General features: G+C 35.7%; 2 protein-coding genes and 1 pseudogene across 2 annotated transcripts; 2 read left to right on the top strand and 1 right to left on the bottom strand.

Moving 5' to 3' along the window:
* The first annotated feature begins 1081 nt into the window (after positions 1-1081).
* Positions 1082-7655, top strand: LOC118041760 (cold shock domain-containing protein 3-like; annotated as a pseudogene).
* Positions 7656-15141: 7486 nt separating this feature from the next.
* LOC118041759 (auxin transporter-like protein 3) lies at positions 15142-18126 on the bottom strand. Its single transcript, XM_035049248.2, has 8 exons — positions 17867-18126; positions 17563-17748; positions 17241-17353; positions 16933-17116; positions 16683-16780; positions 16105-16312; positions 15671-15928; positions 15142-15589 (listed from the first exon to the last, which is right to left on the bottom strand). Exons 1-8 carry the CDS (start codon positions 18020-18022, stop codon positions 15395-15397), a joined length of 1398 nt encoding a protein of 465 aa, XP_034905139.1. The 5' UTR covers positions 18023-18126; the 3' UTR covers positions 15142-15394.
* Positions 18127-24474: 6348 nt separating this feature from the next.
* Positions 24475-26271, top strand: LOC118041758 (pathogenesis-related thaumatin-like protein 3.5). Its single transcript, XM_035049247.2, has 3 exons — positions 24475-24574; positions 25195-25858; positions 25964-26271. The coding sequence occupies exons 1-3, from the start codon at positions 24517-24519 to the stop codon at positions 26085-26087; spliced, it is 846 nt and encodes a 281-aa protein (XP_034905138.1). The 5' UTR covers positions 24475-24516; the 3' UTR covers positions 26088-26271.
* The last annotated feature ends 859 nt before the right edge of the window (positions 26272-27130 follow it).

A 27130-nucleotide genomic window follows, 5' to 3' on the forward strand; every position in this document is an offset into this window, starting at 1 on the left:
CAAAATAGGTTAATATGCGTGATAATTGAATGGAAGTTCAATTGCCCAAGAACTTGCATATAATCTCTGCAGGCACCAAATGTAAACTCACTTGTAAATTGTAAATCTTGATTATGGCTGTCTTTCTTCTCACCAACAAGGAATGTCATGATGCTCAGCTAGTTATTCATTGAATTCCTGCGATGAGATTTGCAGGCCATCCTCTGGAGATCAAATTTTTCCCATTGCTGGAGATATCGCTCTTCCCAGCTGGTGTAAGATGATCATCATACTTTGCAGTCTGCCCTTGTTCATCAAATCTGTCTGTCTCTTTCACATCCCCAGCATGATCTGTTGATGATGCTGCATTTCCATCTGACAACCTCCAAAATGAAACATCCTGTTAGTTAAAACCAAGAATTCATGAATCAAAGCCATATCAACTGATAGCAATGAATGATTTAATGAACAAATTGTAGAATGATTCATGACATCGCAGAGAGTCGCTATATAAAAATGTAGAGACCCCCCCAACTCTCCAGCTTCCCATTCTCTCTCCTTGGTTTCCCTTTCTCTCAGCTCCCACGCACTCCCAAAGGAAACATTATCCAATATTAATAGCTTGCTTATAATCTTCACACATCTCGCCAACAGATGACCGGCCTTCACATTTTTATTTTTTTTTATAAAACAAATAGCACTTAGGAAAGGGCTCACTTTAGTCAAATACTAATTAAAGGATATTTAATATATGAACACCCAACATTTATTTTTAATGTTAAATGAAAAGAGCCTTTAACACGGAGAGCTTGTTAACCTTCAAGCAGCTCACCGTACAAGGTCAATGCACCGATATAGAATTCAAAGATCAAGAATCAAATATATATTACTTTGTTACACTAAACTAATTCAGCTAGAAGAATTGTTAAGCAATTTATATAATTCTGTCTTTTATTTGATTATATGCACAGGCAAAGCTTAAAAAAATTAAATATTTTTCATACAAGAAAAGTGGCCAACAACTATTCTTTAATTTGTTTTCATTATTTCGTGGCAATGACTTGACGTATATAATAAGAGGCTAATTTTGATGGTTGGCCAATCAGGCACAAACGGATAGAAAGAAAAGCCCCCACTTGGCCACCCCATATGAGTGGTCAAAACTGGATTGGATAAAACGCTAAACCCTCATCATCCGTTTGTACATGCCAATCGAATACCTCCAGATCATACGACCTCCCAGCTACTGGGTCCTGCTTTACAAACTCATAAAACCCCAAACTCTGACACTCGTTAACACACAGCACACGCCATACTACATGCACTAACGCAAACATTCAGCCACTGACAAGCTCAAACCGAGTTGACAACCTTCTAGGTTCTTCTGGAAGCTCATTTCCATGGCAGAGACCAAGAGATCCACTGGCACGGTCAAGTGGTTCAGCGCACAGAAAGGTTTTGGCTTCATTGTGTTGGTGGGAGAAACCACTGGTGGTGGCTTTGAGACACTCAGAGGGGATAAAACACACTGTTTTATTACAAAATCCGAAGCTTACAATTAAACACAAAAGCTTAACAATACACGCCCTCTCTCTCTCTATTCTCTTACTAGTGTTCCTCTCAATTCTCTCCACACATATAACATAAGCTGGGCGTTCTATTTATACACAAATCAAAATACGAAAATTCAACCTTCAAGTGTGAAGGCGGCTGGCGGCAGTGGAGGCGGCTGGCGGCTGCGGCTGGTGGCTGGCGGCTAGTCGGCGACTGGTGGCTGGTGGCTGGTTGCCTTCCTTGACTGGAACCTTCTAGATGTTGAGTTTAATTATTCAACAAATCTCCCCCTTAAACTCAATCGAGGGATGTCATGCCAAGCATGAACTTTAATCGGATAAATACTTCTCCTTTTAATGGCTTGGTGAAGATGTCAGCAACTTGATCATTTGTGTTGCAAGATATCAGTTGGACTTCTTCATTCTTCACATGTTCCCGGATAAAATGATGACGTGTATCAATGTGTTTGCTCCTCTCATGATACACTGGGTTCTTTGCCAATGCGATTGCTGATCGATTGTCAATGTAAATCTCCGTAGGATTTTCTTGAGGAAATCCCAAAAACTTCAGCATATTCCTTAACCATATTGAATGGCATACGGCTGAGTTGGCAGCAACATACTCAGCTTCACAGCTTGATAATGTTACAATCGATTGCTTCTTGGATGACCATGTGAAAGATGTGTCTCCCATGAAAAAGACAAACCCTGTTGTGCTTTTCCTTTCATCCAAATCTCTACCCCAATCACTGTCCGAGTAGCCTACAAGATTAAAGTCTTTACTTGAGGTATAAAAACATACCTTCATTCATTGTGCCTTTGATGTAGCGAAGAATTCTCTTGGCTGCATTCAAGTGAGACTGGTCTGGTGTCTCCATGTATCTGCTGACGAGTCCGACTCCGTAGAGTATATCCGGTCTGGTACATGTCAAGTACCTTAAGCTTCCTACTAAGCTTTTGAAGTAAGTTGGATCAACATTTCCAACCTTACTCTTCCTTAATTCTACTCCATTCTCAACTGGAGTTGATACCGGATTGCAGCTTTCCATCTTGAACCTTTCAAGAATATCTTTGGCGTAACCGCTTTGGATACAAAAATCCCTTCTTCCTTCTGCGTTACTTCTAAGCCAAGAAAATGTGACATTAGACCAATGTCAGTCATTTCAAACTCCTGTATCCATGCTTCGTTTGAAGTCTTCAAACATGGTAGGGTTGTTGCCTTGGTGAATATCAAGTCATCAACATATAGGCACGCAAATAAGATGCTGCATCTGCTTCTTTCTTCACATATACTGCATGTTCATATGGACATTTGTCAAATCCATTATCTTGAAAATACCTGTCAATTCTGGTATTCCAAGCACGTGGAGCTTGCTTCAAACCATAGAGAGCTTTCTTCAACTTGTATACTTTGCCTTCATTTTCAGCATCAATGTATCCAAGTGGTTGTTCAACATATATTTCTTCTTCTAGAAAGCCATTCAGAAATGCTGACTTCACATCGAGTTGATAGATCTTCCATCTATGTTGTGCAGCTAGTGAGATCATCAGTCTGATTGTCTCTAGCCGGGCTACTGGAGCAAATACTTCTCCATAGTCAATACCTTCTCTCTGTTTGTAGCCTTTAGCCACTAATCTGGCTTTGTATCTTTGCACTTCTCCTTTGGCGTTCTTCTTCGTCTTGTAGACCCATTTGACACCTATTGCTTTCTTGTTTTCTGGTAGATAAGTCAGCTTCCAGGTATCATTCTTCTCAATGGCATGTATTTCTTCATCCATTGCTTCTATCCATTTCTTTTCTGTGACAGCTTCATCGAAGCTTAGTGGGTCACTATCTGCAAAGAAACAAAACAGAGTTGTATCTTCCATAACCTGAGTGGTATCGTACAACTCTTCAAGATTCCGTATCCTTCTTGGTCCTTCTGACGAGGATGCTGATGGTGGTGTTGATGATGATGCTCCTGGTGTGTTCCTCCTGTTGAATACAGGAAAACTGTGTACCGGACTTTGTGGTTCAGCTGCTGGCACAATTGGTTCTTCGACAAGTACTGTTGGTACTTCTTCACCTTCAAGGATCAAATCAGTGGTGATCCATTTGACTGCTTCTTGATCACCATTCCATTCCCAAGATTTATCTTCTTCAAAGATAACATCTCTACTCGTAATCACCTTCTTCGTGATGGGATTATACAGCCTGTATCCCATCCTTCTTTCACCATATCCGACAAAGATGCATTTCTCGCTCTTATCATCGAGCTTTCTCCTTCTTGCATCTGGGATCTTTGCATATGCCACACAACCAAAGACTCGTAGATGAGTAACACTTGGTTTGTGACCACTCCATGCTTCTTCTGGAATGACTCCTTGCAAACTTCTGGTTGGGCAGCGATTCAACAGATACACTGCACATGATACAGCTTCAGCCAGTATTGCTTGGGCAGTTCTTTGCTTTGAGCAAAACTTCTGGCCATGTCAAGAATCGTGCGATTCTTCCTTTCTGCTACACCATTCAGCTGTGGTGTATAAGCTGGCGTTGTCTGATGTCTGATGCCTTGTTGTGTACAATAGGCTTCAAAGTCATTGGCTGTATATTCTCCTCCTTGATCAGATCTTACTGTTCTGATCGTATAACCAGTTTGCTTCTCCACAATTGCTTTAAAATCTTTAAAACAATTGAATACTTCTGACTTCCTCTTCAGAAAGTATATCCACGTCTTTCTACTAAAATCATCAGTAAAAGTGAGGAAGTACCTATTTTGTCCAGTCGACATAGGCGTGATTGGGCCACACACATCTGTGTGTACTAACTCCAGTGGCCTCTTTGCTCTCCAGTTAACTTCTTTGGCAAAACTGGATCTGTGATGTTTGCTGAGGACACAACTCTCACATACTTCTTCTGGATGATCAATGTGAGGCAAACCTTTGACCATCTTCTTGCTTGCTAGCATCTTCAAACTCGTGAAATTCAGATGTCCAAGCCTCAGGTGCCAAAGCCATTCTTCACTGTTGGTGATGGCACTCAAACACCTTGCTGCATCATACTGGATGTTCAAAGGAAACATCCTGTTCTTGGACATTTTCACGTAGGCCATTAATCTCCAATTGTTGTCTCTAATTGCCAGATGACAATTCTCCGAGTAAAAAGTATAGCCTCTCTCCAAAAGTTGACCTAAGCTGATTAGGTTCTGCTTTATGGCTGGGACATAATAGACATCGGCGATGTAGCTGGAATCGCCATTCTTCATCTTGACTGGGATGTTGCCTTTACCTTTGAATGGAACCTTTGTGGTATCTCCAAAAGTAACTAGACCTTGCTTGGTCTCATCTAGATTACTAAATAACTCTCGGTAGCCGCACATGTGATTGCTGGCTCCAGTATCTAGATACCATATGTCCTCCTTTTTCTTATCAAGTCCTTGTTGGACAAGAAATGCAGCTGCTCCTGTGTCATCTTTTGCTGCAAAGTTGGCAAAGTTGGCATGCTCACGTATCTCTAACGGAGCTTTTCTTCTGCATTCAGTGCTATAGTGCCCAAATTGATTGCAACTATAACATTTGATATTCCTCTTGTCACGGTTATTGTAACCGCCTCCTCTTCCTCTAGTAGTGAATGTTTGTTGGCCTCGACCTCCTCTGGTGGTGTTTCTGCCATCTCTTCCTCTAAAACTTGTATTCCAAGAACCTCTTCCTTGGAATTGCTGGAATCCTCCTCTGGATTGTTGACTTCCTCCTTGAGTGGTGTAGCCACTTGATGAAGTCTCCCCTTGCTCATATCTGTCCTTGAGAGACAGCTTTGCTTGTAAGGCATGCTCAATTGCCTTATCTCCATTTCGCTTTACAATCTTCTGCTCATGAGCTTGCAAAGAACTCATAAGCTCATCAACCGTCAACTTGTCCACATCTTTGGACTCTTCAATTGCGACAACAACAAAATCGAATTTTGGATCTAGGGATCTCAAAATTTTTTCAGTAATTCGAGCATCGATGATGACTTCTCCATTTCTCCTCATCTGGTTGACTATCACCATAATCCTTGTGTGATAATCAGAAATAGACTCCGAGGACTTCATTTGCAATAACTCAAATTCACCTCGCAAAGATTGAAGACGAATCTTCTTGATTCTGTCAGCACCTTTGTATTTCTGTTGGAGAGCCTCCCATATATCATGTGATGTTTCAGCGGAAGCTATGATCTCGAATGTATCTTCATCAAGACCTTGGTAGATGATGGTCTTGGCTTTGTTGTCCTTCTTTCTGTTGACTTTCAAGGCTTGCTTATGTGCCTCTTGTAAAGCATCTTCTCTTTCTTTGGACTCTGGTTCATCATAACCAGTTTGTACAATATCCAAACACTCTTGTGACCCAAGAAATGCCTTCAATCTGATGCACCAACTATCATAGTTGTCTTTAGTCAGCTTCGGGATGAGTGTATGTGTACCTTCTGTAGTCATTTTGCTTTTGGAATGACTATATCACCTCTTTGGGAGCCGAATTTGGACAAACGGACACTGTATATCGATCCGGAATGGTCCAAATAGTAGGGAACCGGTCTGACTTTGTTGAAATCGGGTCCGAAAATGGGTGAACCGGTCAAAAAATCACTTCTGTACGGCGGGCGGTTCGCTGGGTTGAACCGGGAATATTCTGTGGAATATTCCTTCGGCTCGGCTGAGGCTGGAACGCGGCTCGGCTCGGCGCGAGATACGGCTCGGCTTGTGGTCGGCTGGACTCGGCTTATGGCTCGGCTACGGCTCGGCGTATACGGCTCGGCGCGGCTCAAATATGGCGCGCGTGTGGCTCAGTCGTCTTCAACCTCGGGGCGCGTGGGATGCGCGTGGGCGATCTGGCTGAATATTCAGGCGGCGCGTGTGGGCTACCCCGAACTCCGATTTGGCTGATTTTTGCGGCAGTGAGTTCGTATTGATGAGCTCTACACTTTGGAATGATCAAAACTTGTTTTTGACAATTTTGAAAATTCGGATATACCCCAAAACTCTTCTGTTTTCCGACGAACGGGGCTCTGATACCAATTGTTGGTGGGAGAAACCACTGGTGGTGGCTTTGAGACACTCAGAGGGGATAAAACACACTGTTTTATTACAAAATCCGAAGCTTACAATTAAACACAAAAGCTTAACAATACACGCCCTCTCTCTCTCTATTCTCTTACTAGTGTTCCTCTCAATTCTCTCCACACATATAACATAAGCTGGGCGTTCTATTTATACACAAATCAAAATACGAAAATTCAACCTTCAAGTGTGAAGGCGGCTGGCGGCAGTGGAGGCGGCTGGCGGCTGCGGCTGGTGGCTGGCGGCTAGTCGGCGACTGGTGGCTGGTGGCTGGTTGCCTTCCTTGACTGGAACCTTCTAGATGTTGAGTTTAATTATTCAACACATTGCTGCGACGACGGCGGAGAGGATCTGTTCGTCCACCAGACCTCGATCCAATCCGACGGCTTTCGTACCCTCTCCGACGGACAGCCCGTGGAGTTCTCTGTCAGTTCAGGAGAAGACGGCCGCGCCAAGGCCGCTGATGTCGTGGGAGTCTCCAGATCTCGCCGTCCTCCTCGTCGGTGGAGGTGGAGGGAGAGGGTACTACAGCGGAAGGGGACGAGGCGGCGGTTATGAGAGAGGCGGCCACTCAAGGGGTAGGGGATATGGAGGCGGCGGAAGTAGCGGTGGTGCTTGTTTTAATTGTGGACGGTACGGTCATTTAGCAAGGGATTGTTATGAAGGTGGCGGTGATGGTGGGAGATACGGTGGCGGTGGAGGCAGGAGATATTCTGGTGGAGGTGGAGGTAGAGGTGGAGGTGGAGGATGCTATAATTGTGGAGAGGAAGGGCATTTTGCGAGAGACTGTCCTAATGCTGATAACAAGTGAGAGAATGTCGGTGGTTTCAGTCAATGATCACACGACTGCGGTGTTTTTCAGTAATTTTTTTGTGGGTTGTTGCTTTTCCAAGGTTTAGTGATTGCTTCCCCCCCCCCCCCCCTAATTTTTTAACGATGCAAATCAGCATAGAAGATGGAACAGAATTGCTTCCTGTTCTATTCACTGGGTGTTTTTTTTTATATATATATATATTTATTTATGTGGTAATGTTGGTAATTGTTTGCGTAAGATATAGTTTCTTTTTTTTATCGGTTATTTTTAACATGCAATTGATCACATTTTATCGGTTAATTTTAACCCTAATTTAAAGCTGGATAAATATTATTGGGGCGTGAATGTGATAGCCACTGTTTGAAAGTGATGGCATGCTTCTTCTTTTTTTTGGATCTCTCGGTTGTGGATCAGATAGCAGTATTTATCTTAATAGTCATAAGTATTAGGTGAACGGATGACTATGCATATACTTTATTTTATGGCTAGAATTCATGCAATCTTATCCAAAATTTGGTAGCCTATGAAAGGTTGAAATTGTATTTGCTAAGATTGGAGTTCTCCCGGGGCTAGACCAGCCACTCCCTGAAGGGTATCGTGTGTGTGGTCTTAATATCCCGCATCTCCTGTTTGGCTCCATGATATATCCGCAGTTTTGTTGTCTGTGGTCTTTATCATTCACAAACTTGTACGAGAGATTATTGAAAACAAAGAGAAAGAATGATGTCAGATGAATGTATGCAATGATTACAATAGAAGGGTATAATGTTGAGAGGATTATGTATTCTTTTTTAACTGTAACATGCTGTCTAAAACACAGAATGATGCTTGCAATCTATTATTGCATGCAGCTGATAAAAGTTTACTAGTTCCTTGAAATTCATTCGAGTGCCAGCTGGTTTCAAGGAAGGCCCAACTTCACATTTTTCCAATTTGTGAAAGCCAATTCTCTTGTATTCCGGGCAATTATTTAGAAGCCTCCGCTACTTACGTGATGGTGTTTTTCAGACTACAAGGATTTTGACGTGTGAGAGAGACATCATCACCTGAGTATCAAAATTAGCTCCTGAAATCATGTCTGATTTGTCCCAAAAAAGTGTCAATATACATCCCATGTTTCTTTGCCCTCTTGTTTGTTTACGTTGACATCAGAGTGTTTTGAGTTCTGATGAAATGTGCATCGTGCTTCTTATGAAACTTCAGGATGCTGTTTCTTTGAATGGAGACACATGTAAGGATTGACTTCATGAGAAGCATGGCTCAAGGTTTTGATGTGGTTTTAATTATAGATCTGTAACGGGCGTGGTGAAAACTTGTTTTTCTCTTATCCTCTATTCCCAACTCCTTAGGTTTTTTGGGAGGAATCTTGGTTAATAATTAGCAACTTAGCATACAGGCGGCCTGTTTTGGTTATCTTTGAAGAAATCCCCGAGTTAGTAGCATACAGGTGTGTGTTAGTAGCTTGCCTGTGTCATTTCTGCTCCATATGAGAAAAGAAACGAAATTGAGAATTGTTTGTTTTTCTTTATCCTTTTTCTTTTTACTCAAAACTGTGAGTTGAGAATGGCTAGTTCATCTAGCTGGCCTTTTACCTTGGAGTTAGCCATAAATCTGTCCCAAACTATTATATATACTTGTCCCAGCTGAGCCCGTCGTCATCTGTTGAGGGTTGATTCAATTAATTAATCCCATTGTTATTAGATTTGATGGTGCAAAATTGATGCTTTCTAAAACATTTAGGCGTCATCAATAAAGATCTTTCGACGCTGAAGTTGTAGGTCCTATTGCTGTTAAGAGGGCATGTGGTTGTATTTTTTAGCTCGCATATATTTTTCAGAGTCTCCGATGTTGTGCTGAAATTGGGAAGGCTCGCGGGAGTCATGTCTGTAGACGATAGGAATTAATTGAGTAAAATCTGAACACATGGGGCCTCAATTGAGACTTTTTGGTAGTGGGAGAACTCAATCAGCTTTGTACCTTGCAGTTGCTTTGATTGTGGATTTAAGATTGTTTTGAAATGCAGTAATAGCTGTTTTTTAAAGTGATTTTTATTTTAAAATATATTAAAATAATATTTTTTTATTTTTTTAAAAATTATTTTAACATTAGTATATTAAAATAATCTAAAAACATCAAACATGTATTAATTTAAAATATAAATAAAATAATTTAAAAAAAAAACACCTTCCAACCATAAAAATACTTATATTAATGCTCTATGAGAACGGAGGGCTATGTGAGAAGTCTTTGTTGTTGCTAATTGGAGCATGAAGAACAAGGCCCAGTTACGGCCACAAATTCAAGCCGCATTGGATAGTTTTCCATAGTACTTTCCTTGCTCCCTCTCTCTGCTATATCTTTTGACCTTTATTCTTGGGGTGGATTTTACGCTTGTGGGAAACTGGGGTTCCTTGGTTAATTGGTGTTCCGGTTTAATGGCCAATACTATTCAGTAAATATAATTGCAAAAAACAAAAACAAAAACGAAAAAGCTTTGACAGGGACCAAAAGTCCTGAAGAACCATGACGAAGTCGAGCTTTTAGAAGTGGGCAGCCATAAAATATCAGGAGAAACTTCCATGAACGCCAATGGTTTTGACCAACAGAGCCATCCATGAGCTCAGCTTTTATCTGAACCCTTTTACCGCGGGGAGGGTGGTCATTATAAAAGCCACTTTGGGTGGCTTTCGCGAGCCGCTGTACTCAGTCTTGAAGAATTTCACGTCTCTTCTTCACCACTGGTCAGCTAGTGATATGGTACCATGCACATGCAAACGCACAGAAAAATACCAGAATGAGTAACTCTACAGCCTCTTCATAAAAATTCAACTGCGTGAAATCCCCCAAAACAGGCATAGAAGTGGTTCCCATTTTCCAGTGTCCCGGATATCTTTCTGCCTATGACCTAATTAATGTGGCAATAAATGCTTGCCACGGCTATTAACACCCAGTAAGCTAGGTCATATTGCCCAGATAATTTTGGTTATATTCTAGACTACTTCACTTAGTTTTGAAAATAGGAACTTGTTACCTCATAAAATCTGATACCAACATGGAACGGCAAATATGCATGGGTCTAGGGTCTGGATACATGCTCGAGACAATCAAGAGAGTCCAACTACTTGGCGATGCAAGTTGATTCACATCACATGAGGTGCGTCAGATTGTCAGAGGTGACGATGGAGGACCCACACCCGTGTACCTTATCTACACTATAGGCTTGATATAGACGATCCCTGATCATGATTTGATTCTTGCTCTACAAGCTTACAATATGCATGCATACAATAGAGTTTGATTTACTTGATACTTATTATGTTGTTGTTGTCTAGTAGATGATGTTGTTTTCTCTTTTCATCGCTGCTTCATGTAACAGTCATCGCATTTGTCAAGCTGGCAAGTTCCTGCTAGCTAACTCTTCAACATTACGATTCATGTAATGTTTTCATTGTTCATCATGGTGTAGCGAATGAGAGGCTGCTCTATCGATCCTTTCTCCTATATATAATTTGAATCAAGTCAAACTCTCTCATTGCTTCTGTACGTACCTTTTACCTTTCAGATCATAGAATATTATGAGAATTGAGATTTATATATTTATAATTGCAGTGTCCTAATCTTGTATGTTCTCAGTTTTAGTAGTAAAAACATACTAATGCATAGCAATTAAATATTCAAAATGTTTTGCGATGTTTCTTTATATCCTACTATACTTTTTTCACATTTGTACGAAGAAGCTACACTATGCTATTGCCTCGCTGATTTGATCTTTGAGGGGAAGAAAGAAAAAAGGAAAAGGAACACCGATCTTCACGACCACTCCATGAGGATTAGGGCGGTCCCCGCTGATCCAGGAAAGTCGCGGTTGCTGGTCAAAAGCAATCTTGGTAAAGAGCCAAATTCATTGATGTTGGAGAAAGAAAGAAGAAAAATAATTCAAACATTCCACGACAATGACCTGACATTCCTTATCTTGGAGAGTTCTTAGAAAATGTGAAGGTCTCCAAGTGATCAGTGACTGGTCATATTGTTTTTATGGACAAATTGGGCATTTAGCATGGAAAAATCAAAAGAAATGGTGAATTCATCAAACATGCAAAAAGCTTTGTCGAAAATAGCGTATCTTTTATGTCGTGGTTTATGACATTAATTAAATTGGTCAGAATCATTTAAATTTCATGACATGTAAGTTATTGTAATTTTAAAATATAATATGTTTATATATAGATATTTTGAACACAATAATTATATCATTATTTAGTAAGTACTATGTTTTGAAAATGCGATAAGGTAAAGATTTATTATTTTATCGATTTTTTTTAAATAATATTTTTATGTCAAAACTTTTAAATTAGTGTCTTAATTTTTATTTTTTTTTAAATCAGTTCTTAGTGCATTTTCGATCGAATGACAGTTCCCACATCGAATTATTTGCCCTCTTATTTATGCAGTGCAGTACGGCCTCTTTTCACACTCCCTTGCCAAGCACACTATCGCTTCTTCGGAAGTAGCTTACTAGTTTATTTTCCACGAGATGGTTTTGGATAAGGTTTGAATATTTGCTTTTGAGTTGCAGAGTACGTGTCCAGTGTTAATCAGTAATAATATTGATTGCTTTTTGGAGCTTTTCTCATGCATTGACCATTTTCTATTTGTCAGATTCAAAGTCACTGTAGCCTTAAAGGTCGATGGTCGTTATAAGCCCACCAATTCCACGGGCCCATACTCTTTTCTAGATGCTTGTGACCCACAAAACCACAAGGCCTTCACTTTTAAGAACCGCCCACCAAACAAAAAAAAGAAAGTGAATTGAAAAAATAAAACAAATCGAATCATATAATTAAAAATAAATTAAATTTTTATGAAGAAGCCATAATAAAAATTAAAAATTAAAAAAAAAAGAACAAAGTGGAATTCTTCTTAAATCAGAGAATAATTCTGAAATTTTACATGACCATCATGAATTTTAAATAAAAAAAAATAAAAAAAATAAAAATTTTTCAATAACAAATTATGTCATTACCAATAACATGTGTCGCCGTAAAAATAAAAAACATTATTGCCTTCAAATGACACAATGAAAGGAGGTTTAGGCAATAAAAAGCGATGCACGTGTCACCCAAAAGACACGCTAGCGTGTGCATTGCACGTAACAACAATTTTTTTATTTAAATAATATTTAATATTTATTAAAAAAACAGATTGTCCTCTCTCTCTATTTGATTAAAAAATAAAAACCTTTAAATGAAAGGACTAAAAAAACCCTCATCACAAGCTTTAAATTTTTGCAACAAATCATTTTACTATAGCTTAAAAGGATAGAGACAGAAGCCCTTATATTGCCAAATTTAAAAAATCTATCTTTAATGACAATGTAATCATTCACGGTGCTTAAAATTCCAGAAAAAGACACATTTATATAAACAGTATTTTTCCAATCATAATTAGCTTCGGTTAATTAACACCTAATTTTCTTGCTGTCGCCGATAATTTATGTTACACTCTGCCACTCCAACCAATCACAAAGCGAATGCATTTCCAAGTCGTTTTGTTCATTTCATTTGTCCTCTAGGAAGAGTACAGACAGACCACATTGGACTGTGTCTGCTTTCAATTTTAGCTATGTAAGAGGACCTAAGAATGTGAGAGGCGCATCAAATGATCAATAAACAAACCTTATATTTATCAGGATAGACCACTGTGATACACCATTTCTGGGTTGGAAGCTTGGAGTTCGTTAAGCATCTTTACCTGAATAGTTATAAAATGGAAATGGATCGATTGAAAGGAATAAATGGACGTATAAAAGAAATAATTAACAAGAAACTTCAACAAAATTGTCATCTTCATCTTCTCTAATACGAAGAATCAATAAGAAATTCAAACCCAATCGAGCAAAAGTGAAATCTAACACCCACAACTCCTTCCTGTTGCAGATCACAAAACGCAGCAACACCACCCTGTTTGAAAGCTTCACCACCCTCAACCTCCACAACGCAGAACCTGTAATCGTTGATGGTCGAATGAAACCCAAACCACGGACGAATTCATAGCCAAGTCAATTACAACACAGATTTCAAATGGTGGGAGGGTATTTTAGTTGTCAAAGAATCTGCGTAATCTTGCAATTGCCATTTTTAATTATTAATTTGATGACAAGCTGAGAGTTTTCTGGGATGCGAGGGGACTAAAAAGATAAAAAGGCTATTTTCTTCAAAAGGGAAAAAGACGAGGAAGATGTTGATTTGGGATTCTTCATATGTCTTAAAGATTTTTTCAAGTTCAGAGAGGACATGTTGCTTGGTTAAAGGAGAAGGAACACAAAGTATAGGCAACAGGAGCAATGAAAAGAAATATTAAAGATGATCAAGGTAATCTAGAGAATAGCTCAATTAATTAAGTTCTATTAAAGTTTTAAGAAATAGAGAGAGAATTAACGTTGAAGAAATATATAAAAAATCAATTTTTAAATGAACAGGCATAAGCTCCTCAAATAAAAAGAGAATGTTATTTACCATTCATTGCTTCGGTGTTTTTTTTTATATAAAAAAAAAAAATCATTCTTTACTCTTGTGATTTTTATATATTCTACATAATTGATGAGCGATTTGACTTGGTGATATAAATCTTTTGAGATTAATTTTCGAATCAAATATGATAAACGGATAGAAAATTATGCCCTTCCTTTCAACATTTGGGTCCATGAACATAGCCCTGATTGCGGCCGATGTTTACAGCTGTCTGTTTTACCTTGCACTGGCCCTCACAACATGGAACCCGTTTGTTTGCGTGGTTGCTTCTGCGTTTGAAGCAACCACAGCAAACAATCTATTTGGTTAAATTAAAAATGTAAAAAATTGTTTGTGGGCCCCGTGTAATTTCGCGTTCTGCACGCAAATTTTGAGAAGCAGCTCCTGGCTGCTTCTCTGCGTGCACAGTGCAATTCACTTGCACTGTGCACGCCAACAGTGCAAATGAATTGCACTGTTCACGTGAACAGTGCAATTCACTTGCACTGTTCCCGTGACTTTTTTTTTTTTTTTTTTTTTAAGTGCTGCTTTTTTTTGTATATATATATTTTCTTTTAAAGTGTGCTTATTTTTGTATATATATATTTAAAAAAAAAAAAAGTTTAGTTTATAGTGAATTAAATTTACTCATATTGTCATGTAAACAATATTTTTTTTCTCGAAAAAACTAGTGTAGAGTGAATTCAAATTCACTTGCACTGTAATATCAAATCAATTTTATTCCTGATAATATTTTATCTAATTTTATATAAAGTATTATTTATTTTATGAAGTAATAGCAATAGTTAAATCCATAACATTTAAATTAAAACCATCAGTATTAATATATATTTTTAAAATTATTTTATAACCTCAATTTCTTTAAAAAGCACTCTTAAAACAAACATATTAAACTACTTTTTATTCAACCTCAATTTTAACCACAGTTTTAACCAAACACCTATTTTTTCAAACCAACTTCAACTAAAAGTACTTTTTAAAAACAACTTTTTTAAACCACAACAACAGCTACCACAATACCAAACACACTCATGGTGTGCAAGGGGTCATCCTGTAGCACGTCACGCTCTTTCACACAAACAGATGAATTGATAGATTTCTTTCCAAGAAAAAATTAACTATCAATTTTAGAAATATTCTAAGTAGATTTGATGGGATAAAATCATAACTACTTGTATAGGAAGAGAGTGATGTATCCCACAAAAACCAAGGGAGTTGCATTCTTAAAAGAGAAAAAGATTAATCAACACACAAGTTACAGCAACTGTAGGTCTGTCTTTACAAGGAGGGATGGTCATGATGGCCATCGCACCTTCTCAAAAAACATCAACAATAGCCCTTGCAGGGGGGGGGGGGGTGTTGCAGATGTCGATCTCTCTTTACACACTTGCGTAAGTATCTTAATTTGTTAAACCTTTCTTTTCTGGAAGTAGGGGAATCCAACAATCAAGCCTTGTGGGGAGGACACTGGTAGCACTTGGTGAAGAGACCAAATGAATCGATCTGACGTATAAAGTTGAGCATGCTCGCCCATCCTCCAAATCCAAATCCCACAATAAAAACCCATACCATCACAAAAATGTTCACGCAATATAAGCCCACCCAGCCTCCAAGAAATGGGGGCGGTCTCTCCACAGCATTCTGTGAAAACACAATGAATTAAGAGATTATTAATAACTTGCTTTAACTAATGATGATAAAAGGGAAATTAAGATGGCTAACCTCTCGAGCCGACGCTGAAGAGAAAGTGATCATGTGTGCTAATGATGGAATTATGTAGACAGTGAAGCTGACAAGAAGAGATCCGACAGTGGAGTTGATAGGTCCAAAGAAAGGGAAGATGATAGCCAGGAACCAAATTGGTATCACCACAGGAAGTCTAGCCACAGCTCTCTTTAACACACTCTTCGTGTCGTGAACCCTTATGAATTTCTCCCACACAAAGTATAGTGGGGTGCATGCAAATCCAAATGTTATGAACTGCCAAGAAATATGAAAAGAAAGTGTCAAATGAAGGACATGAACATATAAGACTTGAACCAGATCCGATCCGGATTAGAAACCTGTTCCGATCAGGAATTAATTAATCGAAGCCATGCTGGTGAAGTTATAAAAAACCTCGTAGGCACACTGGACAGAAGCGGTAATCAATTAACCTGATGAATGAGCATGAGTATGACAGCAGTATCTCTATATCCATTCTTCGGTAGCAGAGAGAGAGCATTAGAATGAGTCAGTAGCAAGTCCCCAAACGCCCAGTAGACAGCAGAAGCTGATGGTAGTGTCAAGGTTAAAACATAAAGTGTTGCTATCAAGTATATTAACTTGAACTTCTGAGGCTTCCACATCGCATGCATAATTTCCCTATATTAACAATCACGCAGAGTCTCATCAATCAAAATTTAATTTCTGATACATCTGTGCATATACACACAGACAGGCGTGCACGGGCATCAATGCTTCTGTATGAAGGTGATCAAGATGGTCAACTTAAATTCCAAAATGATGGTATGGTTATATTTTTAAGTTTATCGCTTCTTTGGAAACCAAATGGAGAATTGTATAAAGTAATCAGAAAGTTGGTGTACCGGCTTTTTCAGGAAAGATGTTCTTTTACTGAGAAAACCCTTTCCAGTAATTACATGCGGGTCCATGAATGTATTTATACATCAATTCCATCATTATCATAAAGTATATTTGTATATGTCATTATATATATTGAGTCATCACTCACACTGTGACAGCATGCCCACCAAAGGTATAAAGAATGTTGGTAGCCCCAGTAAAATACAGAACCATTGTGGTTGGACCTGAGTGTTTCACTTCTTCAATCTTCAATAAAATGGGGAGAAAGGGAGTTAGGTTAATATATACCTTAAAAAAATACTAAATTGACAGCGGAAATTAAGGTTATATCACGCCAAAATTGGATTTTTAAGCTGAATAACACTGCTAATTAATCAAAGATAGAATATGCAACCAACCTGCCCATGGATTAGGGAAGCAATTGTCATATACCATGCGGTATAAGAGGTCATCATAAGGCCCAAGAATGACCAAATTCTGTAGTTGTGAAATGAGGGAACGAAGACAGTTGTTGCACAGCATGCACCAAAGATGTAGGTCCAGGTTCTCTTGTCTAGATTATCGTTTATGTAGTAGATATTGCTGCGAAACGTTAGTGAAAAGAGAAGGATGAAAGTGCTGTTTGTTTGTGATGAAATCATCTCAACCGAATAGGGCAGAAGAAAAAAGTTTATATCATGATTGATTGATGAATATGTAAGGATACCTTGCACAGGCAATTAACTGAATGACAGACCCAAATACAAGAAAAGTGCAGTTGAAAAGGAGGCCGATATTCCTCCAGTATTTCCCCAGCAGCCCATCAAGAACTTCAAACCACTGCAAACAACACCGTTAAGTTAAAAAAAACTTAAAGAACACTTGACAAGCCTAACTAGAAACTTTATTTCTCTCTCTCTCTCTTGTTTCTGTGTTGTTTTGGCACTGTATATATTGTACATAAAAGTTCTACGATACGACTTATGATCAGTTAGCATAGTCCAGATTTACTAATTTGAATATTCAAGTGTGTAGCTAGAATATATTACCTGAATTACATGATTCCTGAAATCAACCTTTTCTCTCTCTTTTCTAGTTCTATATTCAACATAAAGAACACTAATAAGGTAAGCAGTCCAGCTTCCCATCAAGCCGTATAAAAGTTGAAACAGGATTCCAGATAACAAGCCAAGTTGTGAGAATGAGTAGGGCAATGTGAGGAGCACTTGTGCAACCTACAATTCAAAAAAAAATAGAAGAAATTAAACATGTGTGTGTGTGTTGATGTATTTAGATTTCTTGCAAGATGGCAATGAAACCAGAAAACCCTGTAAGCATGCTTGAATATATTGCCTGATTCGAAGCACAGCTAAACCAAGCGTCATATACTGAACCACCATGCCATAAAAAATTTGAGAATTTGCTCTTAGTAGACTTGGAACTCCCCTCTTCTCTCTCCATTTCCACGTAGTTTCCAGCAATAACAGTCTCAACTTTCTCAGAAGCCATTGTTGTAGCTTACTGGTACTAATGCTGGGGAAGCAGTGGACTGATTGGAGTCTATAAATAGAAAAAAGAAGTGCTTCTTTTCGCTATATTTTGTTACGCTTCTCCTTTTCCTTTCGTCTTTATAAAAAAAAAATTGAAGCAATTATTGCTTCACCGAAGTGGGGACCTAAGTGGTTATTTCACCCTTTAAAATGTGATTTTCAGATGACAGTCTAATTATCTCATGTTCATTTTCATAGGGTCTAGCTTTGAATCTCATTGGTAGGTGACATAGCGATGTCCACTGCATGTGAGAAACTCATTACACTGTGCTCTCTTTCTTTTTTTCCCCTACTTGCTATGGGCTTGAAAGGAGAATGGTGGACCCAGGCTCTCATGCATTACACGAGCGGGGTGGCCCACCACAGGCTTTTTCCAAGCCTAAAAGAGCCCATGTTTATAAACAAGTGTATGGATTGATCTCGGAGAGAATTTTTAAATGTTTGGATTTTGGAAGAAGGATTAAAGAAAAGATGGCAATCTGGATTTGTGTGTGTGGTTCCGTGGAGGTAGAGGCTAAGATGGGGTGAATTATTGCTTTGACAAGGGGCCTTGGTGCTAAACATGATTAGTACCACACGTGTGCCAACTGTCTTTGAAAAAGATTTGATTTTTTTTCCCCTTCTTATCTTTCATCATCAAGACTAAACTAATAACAATGATTATTATTTTTTCCATCTTCTTACGTGTTAATGCCTATTCTCCGGCCCCACTTGTTAGGCATCATCTCAATCATGATCTTGAATGAATGGGGTTACAAGTTAGTAGCTGGTTTGGAAAGAGAGCCTGACCTTTTTTAAAAAAATTAATATTTTATATATTTTAATGTGTTAATTTTAAAAATAATTTTTAAAAAATATAAATATAATATAATTTTAATGTATTTTAGTACAAGAAACATACTTTGAAAAATAACCATAATTATATTTCTGAATAAGTTTTAAATAATGAAGTTGTAAATTTATTTATTATTACTGTTTATCAGTTGTTGAATCTATTTGAAAGTTTAGTTAAAATCACTGGGAGAAGGATCATATTTTACAAGGAGAGAGTTCATTTTTTTAATGGTCAATAATTCATTAATTGATAATTTTTTTCTTATATGTGTTATTAAAAGATCTTTAATTGCACAACAGTGTCTCTTGTTTTTATAATATACTTACGCACACTTTTAAAATAGTCAATATCTTGTCAAAATGAACAAATTATCCCTTTATGGCCTTCAAAAAATATTTTACCTTAAAGCTAATCATCACAAAATAACTCAAGATATTATGGCTATTTCTAAATTAATTAACATCATAATCTCAACATAAAATCCTTAATTATCGGCTATAAGCTTTAAATTGATATATCTTAATAATCATGTAAGCCATATCATATGATCGTTATTTAACAATTTTCTACAAATAAGTATATTAATAAATCTCAAAATATTTATAATTCATTCTTCAAAAAGAATGACAATATACAGACAATTTATGCATGCTTATGTTTACATTACATTCGTAAAACAACATGTTTCGAGTTTGTTCAACATCCCAAGTTAATGGGAAGTTGATCATACATGGATGTTGTGTCGAATGTCTAACAATTCTACTGCAACTAAGACAGAGAATTATTAACTCATTTAGATGACTGATCAATATTTATCTTGTTAATTACATAGATCCATGTTTTCTTAGTTTCTAATCTGCACCCCATGGGTTCCACAATAATTGATTATCATTGAAATGTTGAAAATTAAAAGTAAGATTGGGTGGGAAGTAACTACAATGATATGATCAGTTAGCATTTTAATTGATAAGTCATAGCCTAAATCTGCTTTCTTTTCTCACTAACAAAATGACTATAAAAACATTGGATTTCAAAGAGACTGCTGTGATCATGAAGACATATATACAATCTACCATCAGTTGCAGAACTATGGTGAATTATTTTGAGAAATTATATACAATAATCACCAATATTGAAATCAAATTAACACTAATCGATATACTAATGAGAAGGAGGATATAATACCACATGTAAAATATCAATATAGTAAGAAGGCGGCTATGATACCACATATCAAAATAACTTTAATGATATGCCGAGTATATAAACACAAAAAAAAAAAAAAAAATTAATAGGATCCACATCCCTCTTACCATGATTAATTGAGTATTGAAGTAATTATCTAAAGAATCTTGTATAGCTCAACAATAAAGAGTTTTCAAATCTAAGCTAAATTTTTTAGATTATTGTATGTGAATGGAAAAAAAATGTATTAATGAATATAGTTAGGTCGGATTTGAACTTATAATTATATCCAACTCAAGTTTTTATATTTTATAAATTATAAACCCATTTATTTAATTTTTTTTTAGATTGAATATATAATATCAAGCTGGGTTAAAGTTTTTAAGAAATGTTATAGATATTTATGAGTTAAATTTATATTGCTAATTTTTACAAGTTGAATTTAATTAGAACTAAGTTTTTGGCTCAATTAAATTAGTCAAAAACCTGTTATAAGTTGTATTAAATAATTTAGCAATTGAATAAATTTTATTAAAATAAAAGAATTCAATTGCAAACAAAAAAAAATAAAATCTATACAACAAATTAAATTTTGATCTTAATTGGAATTCTTGCATTTATTATGTGAGAAAGCTTTATTTTCGAATCATGGAATGTGGGTATTATCATATTTAGTGTTCGATTCTCTTAGTATAAATAGTGTTTTTAACATAAAACATATAATTGTGGATTCTTTTCATCATTTTTCTCGTACCAGAAAAAATCATGTAGGAAAAAAAAAAGAAAGAATCGCATGTTCTCTTGCTTTTGAGAAGGTTCTCTTTATCTCTCAATAACAAACACAATTATTAATTCTAACTTCTCACGACTTTTTTCAAAAAGTAAAAGGATTGAGATGGGAGTTTTGTTAATTAGTTCATTTTTGCTTGCATAATCCCCAATCCCGGGGGGGCGGGGGGGCTCCCAATCCTTTTCTTTTGTGGCATAACTTTCTGAAGCTAGGATGGAGAGGCGGGAGGTGGGAATCGAGCATTACTGGCGGCGAGATCGGAGTAGCACCTGGTCGGGGTAAGGAGAGGCGGGAGGTGGGAATCGAGCCCTAAAAAACAGATGGTTTGATAGTTGCACATTCGCTCAGTGACTGATCCAGTGCCGGGAAGGAGAACCCGATACTAGGGCTCAAGCAAACAGTGACAGATTATAATTCCGCTATATTCTATAATCAGTTAACATGTTCGGCGTGCTAGATTGATGAATTTATTCACTAAACAGATATGATATTTTTTTTTTATCCTTTAATTAAAAAAATAATAATTTTTTTAATAATAAATCAATTGATAAATAAACTTTATGATTTATTTTTTTATTTTTTTTATAAAATTATTATTGTCTCAAATAAATTTTTTTTTTGTCAGTGTTCAATTTTTATGGGTATTTATTTTATATATAATTAAAAAAATAATTTTTTTTTAAATATTAAATTTGATATAGTCCATGACATTTGTTGTGGTGAGACTGGGATCAGTCCATCTATCATTATCTCAATATTTTTTCTAAAAAATATTATTGTATTGAATTTTATTAAAAATTAGATCATATTTTTCTTGTCATAAGATTATATTTGATTAATAAAATAATTAATTTAATTTAAACTAGTTTTGTATAATTTAAATTTAAAAATTCAAGATAAATAAAAAAGCTAAATTTTAAGGTCTCAAAAACTAACTCATTAACCATAATTAATATTTATTTATATTTATTTTATTAAACCAAATTTAATAAAACAATTAAGAAATTCTTTATGTTTTTTATTTGTTTGTATTTATTTTGTTTATATATTTAAAATCCGGGCCATATACTATCCCACATTCACTGGACTCATGAACGACACCGCGGGGTAGTATGTACTATAATTCGGCAACATTCTGAAGTGTCCTATCTTTATTAGTACGGCCTGATAAAAGTCTTTCATATCGTCATAAATAAAAGGATCTGCATTCTGCACCAGCCAGCCCATTATAATAGCTCTTTACAACCACGTGTCCATGTCGACGACTGAAGCCTAGCCCAAAGCACATGAAAGCTGTTTTTTTTTTTTTAAGCCTACGAATGCAAGCCCGAACTGGCAAATGTAGATCATTATTGTACGTATATCAATTTTGACATAGAATAGGGTGGAATCTTGTACTGGTTAGAAAAGGACTTTGAGAACTTTTCGTATTGTTTCATAAAACTGGAAATTAGATTTTTAAAATTAAAAAAAAAAACTGAAAGGCGTAGATTTTTTTTTTTCCAGGAACCCACAATGTTTTTTTTTTTTTTTAATGGTAGTTTATTTTTTTCTCTACAGTTAATCATTTTATGGCCACACTAGTACTCAATTTCCTTTGATTTGTCAAGAGATGATCAAATTGAAAGATTGAATATCAAAAGTTAAAAATGCCAAGAAAATGTGTGGGAATTTTTAAAACCCAAGTGAAAGATTTATCTTGGTTATTTACTTTTCAAGTGATAACTTTGTAGCCTCTTTAGATTTTTAAATATTAATTTTTGATAAAAAAAAAAAAAAACTTTTTTTTTTTTCCCTTAACACGTGGTTTAATATATAAAAAGAGTTGTACTAGATTCTAGCATAAAAAAAAAAAATATCAGTTGACATAAATTCTCCATCAAAATGATCGTTATTGGTGTCAATATGTTTCATTAAATTAGAGTAGTTCCGCTTGGTATTCTTTCGCCTTGAAATTATATAAGGTAGTAGATCTAATCTCAAAATAATTCTAGGTTTCAAGTTTATTTTTTTATTTTTAGATTTGTTTGGGTTATTAGAAGGCATAAACAAATTTATTTAGTTTTATATAGTGTTTTTTTTTTGTTTTTTTAGGTCAAAAAATGGTTGAAGAATAAAATTATTTAGTGTAAACACATCTATCATAATCTTATGCAACCTTTAGTTGTCGAGATCTTGGCACAACAAGCAATGTGTCACCTTTTTTTTTTTCAAAAAAGAACGAAAAGAAACATATTGTTTTCACCCTTTTAAAAAATAAAAAAAAATTATTAAAACTTAGGTGCATGGCCTAAGCTAGAGACTTTTATGCTCGGGTTTTTTTATTGTGGCTCAAGAGCTGGCCCGTCCAAGCCCACCAAGACCAACATTTGGTTTACTTTAAAATTGGTTTTCACAAGTTGTTTTGTTTTATTTTTTATAAAGTTTTCGCAATCTCAATAAATGTTTTGTTATTTAATTAGTACTTAAATTTTGTAAGTGTTTATTTTTTTTTATCATTCAAGTTGTTTTTAAACTCATCAAGTTGATTAGATTGCTTTTTTTATTTTCATTAAAAAAATAATTTGACCATCTATCCAAAACAAAACAAAAAACATGGTAGAAATTGAAGTACCACTAAAAAAAAATAAAAAAAAACCTAAAATCCACCAATATTTTTTTACAGGGTTAGACTCATTGGAGATTGTTATAGTGTATTGTATTTTCCCTTATTGAAAAAATCAAATGACCTATTTTACGGGGTAAAATAAAATGGTCTTTCTAAGGAATTCATTTAGTATTATGAAATTAATTGAGGGTATAATGGTTTGTCAACCTTTTTTTCAATAGCTAAATATAAATACCCTTAAAAAAGCACACAACAAGTTAAAGAATAGAGGGGCTTCTACATCTTTTTTTTTTAAAAACAATAAAAACATTTATTATCCTTCAAGTAAAATAAATAAAGAGGTGAACCAAGTTGATCTCGATCATTTTTTAATTCTGATCTCATGTCGCGGGTAGTAAGTAGTTAGAGGAGTAATTAGGTTGATTTAGTTTTTTTTTCTTTAATTTTTTTTAAATTGATTTTTTTTATTTCTTTACATTAGGCTATCGGGGCATCTAATTTTATGGTTTTTTTTTTTTTTATTCTATGAAATATCCTGATTATATATTCTGGAGTTTTTTAAGTATTCGAGAGCTCGGAATACCATTGTTAGTATTTTTATGTTAATAAAAAAAATTGACTTGTCACATCATGTATTGCTGGAAAAATACCTAGTATAAATTATAAAGACAAATGAATACTTGTGTGGAAAAAAGTGGAGACGGATTACAGATTAATTATCACAAGGTGGCACGTTCTGCTGATCCACTGATGGCTTTTCTTTTTTCGGATTACAGATCCACCGATCACATTGATGCATGAAACTGGAAAGTAAAGTAGAGAAAAAGGAATGAACGGAACCTGAATAAACTTGCATGACAGGATGAGGAAAAGAATCATCCAGCTTTGTCCTACAGCCTCCCTAGAACAGACACGTGTTTTTAGCTTACTATCCCCTACTCCACACGTATTCTTCGATCGCCGCTCTGCTTTATATGTTGGGTACATTTTAAATCTTCCTCCTCTATAGAGAGCACACCAAGCAAAATAAGAAAGATGACACGTCTCCATGTGCATTTGCCGCTGCTGCTGATTCTACTCCTGATTTCATCAGGTAAATATTGCTTTCTAAATCTTTATCGGTTTTTTTTCTTTATTTTGGTAATTAATTAGTTAATTCTGCTAATTTATTCAGCAATGTCGTCATGGCATACTACAGTAGTACACGCCATTGGTTTGGCGAGCTTGTTGCTACAGTACTATATATTGACGACCAAGATGCTTGTTTTTTTAATCTAATCAGGATTAAAAATATTTATATAATCTCATTTGATTTTTTTTTATTATTATTTTTACGTAAAAATGATAGATATTTTGGTTAAAGTAATGAAAAAAGTTGTTACAGAATGGTGTCAAAGTATTGCTTTAATAAAAACTAAGATCTTTAACTTACTTATTGACTGTGAGTGCTATATATATCTTATTTTATAAAAAAGGATTAATTTATGCTAAAAATGTTTTTGAATTTAACTTATTTTTATCATAAGTTATTTTAATAAATAAATAAAATTTTAAAGCATGATTTAAATTTGAAAGCCATTTCTCATATAATGTATATATACAATAAATTAAGAAGATTAGATCGATCACTAGGAGCTGGCATTAAATTAAACATTTTGGATCTCATCAATAACAATTTTTTCCCATTTTTATCTCAATTTTCGTGACTGGCAGGGCCAAGAATGATGGAGTGTGCGAGGATTTTTACCATAGTTAATTATTGCCAAGAAACGGTATGGCCGGGTGTCACCCCAGGTGACAACTTCAATGGTGGTGGATTTGAGTTAAAATCAGGACAGTCAATTGTTTTCAATGCTCCGGTTGGCTGGAGTGGCCGGATATGGGGTAGAACAGGCTGCAAATTCGATAAAAATGGCAGTGGTTCATGCAAGACGGGGCCCTGTGGCACATCCCTGAAATGCAAGGCCTCCGGTGAGACCCCAGCCTCCCTTGCTGAATTTACCCTAACAACACTCGACTTTTACGATGTCAGCCTTGTCGACGGTTTTAATTTGCCAATAGCCGTTACACCAGTTAATGGTAAAGGAAATTGCAGCGTCGCTGGCTGTGATGCAGATTTGAGGGATACTTGCCCTTCCGAGCTCGCTGTTAAGTCCAACGGAAAGGTGATCGCTTGTCGAAGCGCTTGTGATGTGTTCAACACGGATGAATATTGTTGCAGGGGAGTTTATGGAAACCCTGTGGTTTGTCAACCGACATATTATTCAAAGAAGTTCAAAGAAGCATGCCCTACTGCTTATAGCTACGCATATGATGATCCTACCAGTATTTTTACGTGCTCAGGGACTGATTATATTGTTTCCTTTTGCTCGTCCAGGTCAGTAAACGGGAAGAACATCTACAGATACTAAAATTTTCAATCTCTCCTGTACATAATGATTCATAAACACAGATTAACAGTACTGTGTCGTTTTAATTTCAGGAAGCAACCGGTTTGCACCTACCATGACAACAAGCTTGTTTGCAGCGGATCAGAAGGCCTGAAATCATTGATTACTAGATGGTGGGCTCTCGTGTTCGCAGTGCCACTGTTACTTACTTTCTGATAATAGTTTTCAACCAAGAAAACACATTTTATATTTTTTGAAATTTAAAGGAAGTCTCATTTTAATTCCATGAGCTTTGCCTTGTACAACTTGAATAGCGAATTTGCTCATCTGTTTATTTCAACTTAATTTGTTCATTCTTAAAAAAAAAAAAATGTCATTTGTTTATTGTTTGTAGAATATACCATTCTATACATTTGCACCTCTTGCAGCGCGGCCAAATAATTTAACCGTATCATAATTATTATATTATATGTTATAAGAAACTTTAAAACATGTAGTAAAATCAGAAATATAAAGACAACTTAGTGTATAGTAGATGAAATATGGTAATGGATATCTATTCTTTTAATTTTTTTAATTTAATATTTAGTTATAGCTAATATTTTTTTATGTTTATTAATACGGATAATTCTTGATTTATTTAATTAATATAGATGCATAAATTTTTTAATTTTTAATTGAAATTTTTTTTATATTAAAAATTAAGAAAATCAACATATTTATTTTTTTATTAAAAAAAATATCCAACTTTACTCGGATCTAATATCTAGCAATGTAATAAAATTAGAGAGATGAACATGGTGGTTGGGGTATAACCGCTAACAGCTTTAGAAGTTTGTCACGGTCAGTATATATACGTCTGGATTTGGCACCGACAGGGACAAATCATCCCTGATTTTACACTTTTTAAAGCATTTATGTTAACCTTTTCTAGTTAAGCTTATTTGGGACAACAGCACTTAGGATGAAAATATTATTGTATTATATAAGAAACTAACACATCATGTACTTCTACCATCGTGCTTTTTTTACTGTTCATTTACTATTAGCCTTCTAAGAAATGTTTTTGAATTTTATTTTATTTTGAATTTTTAGATCATTTAAAATGTATTTTATTATTAAAAATATAATTTATAGGTTGACAAGATTTTTCCAACGTATTGGATGAAAAAATAGTTGAATGTTGTATAGTTTTAACAGTCCAAAAATTAAGATTTGTATTTTCAGTCATAAGATATTGTTTTAGCTTTTGAGGTTAA

This window comes from Populus alba, chromosome 14 (genome assembly GCF_005239225.2).
Source record: "Populus alba chromosome 14, ASM523922v2, whole genome shotgun sequence".
Taxonomy (NCBI): domain Eukaryota; kingdom Viridiplantae; phylum Streptophyta; class Magnoliopsida; order Malpighiales; family Salicaceae; genus Populus; species Populus alba.

Excerpts from the sequence above, each read along its gene's own strand:
- LOC118041759 (XM_035049248.2), bottom strand. The coding sequence starts at position 18,022 with ATGGCTTCTGAGAAAGTTGAGACTGTTATTGCTGGAAACTACGTGGAA. Across the intron at positions 17,354-17,562 it reads TCAGGAATCATGTAATTCAG|TGGTTTGAAGTTCTTGATGG; the intron begins GTAATATATTCT and ends TGTTGTTTGCAG. Across the intron at positions 15,590-15,670 it reads CTTCAGCGTCGGCTCGAGAG|AATGCTGTGGAGAGACCGCC; the intron begins GTTAGCCATCTT and ends GTGTTTTCACAG.
- LOC118041758 (XM_035049247.2), top strand. The coding sequence starts at position 24,517 with ATGACACGTCTCCATGTGCATTTGCCGCTGCTGCTGATTCTACTCCTG. Across the intron at positions 24,575-25,194 it reads TCTACTCCTGATTTCATCAG|GGCCAAGAATGATGGAGTGT; the intron begins GTAAATATTGCT and ends CGTGACTGGCAG. Across the intron at positions 25,859-25,963 it reads GTTTCCTTTTGCTCGTCCAG|GAAGCAACCGGTTTGCACCT; the intron begins GTCAGTAAACGG and ends TTTTAATTTCAG.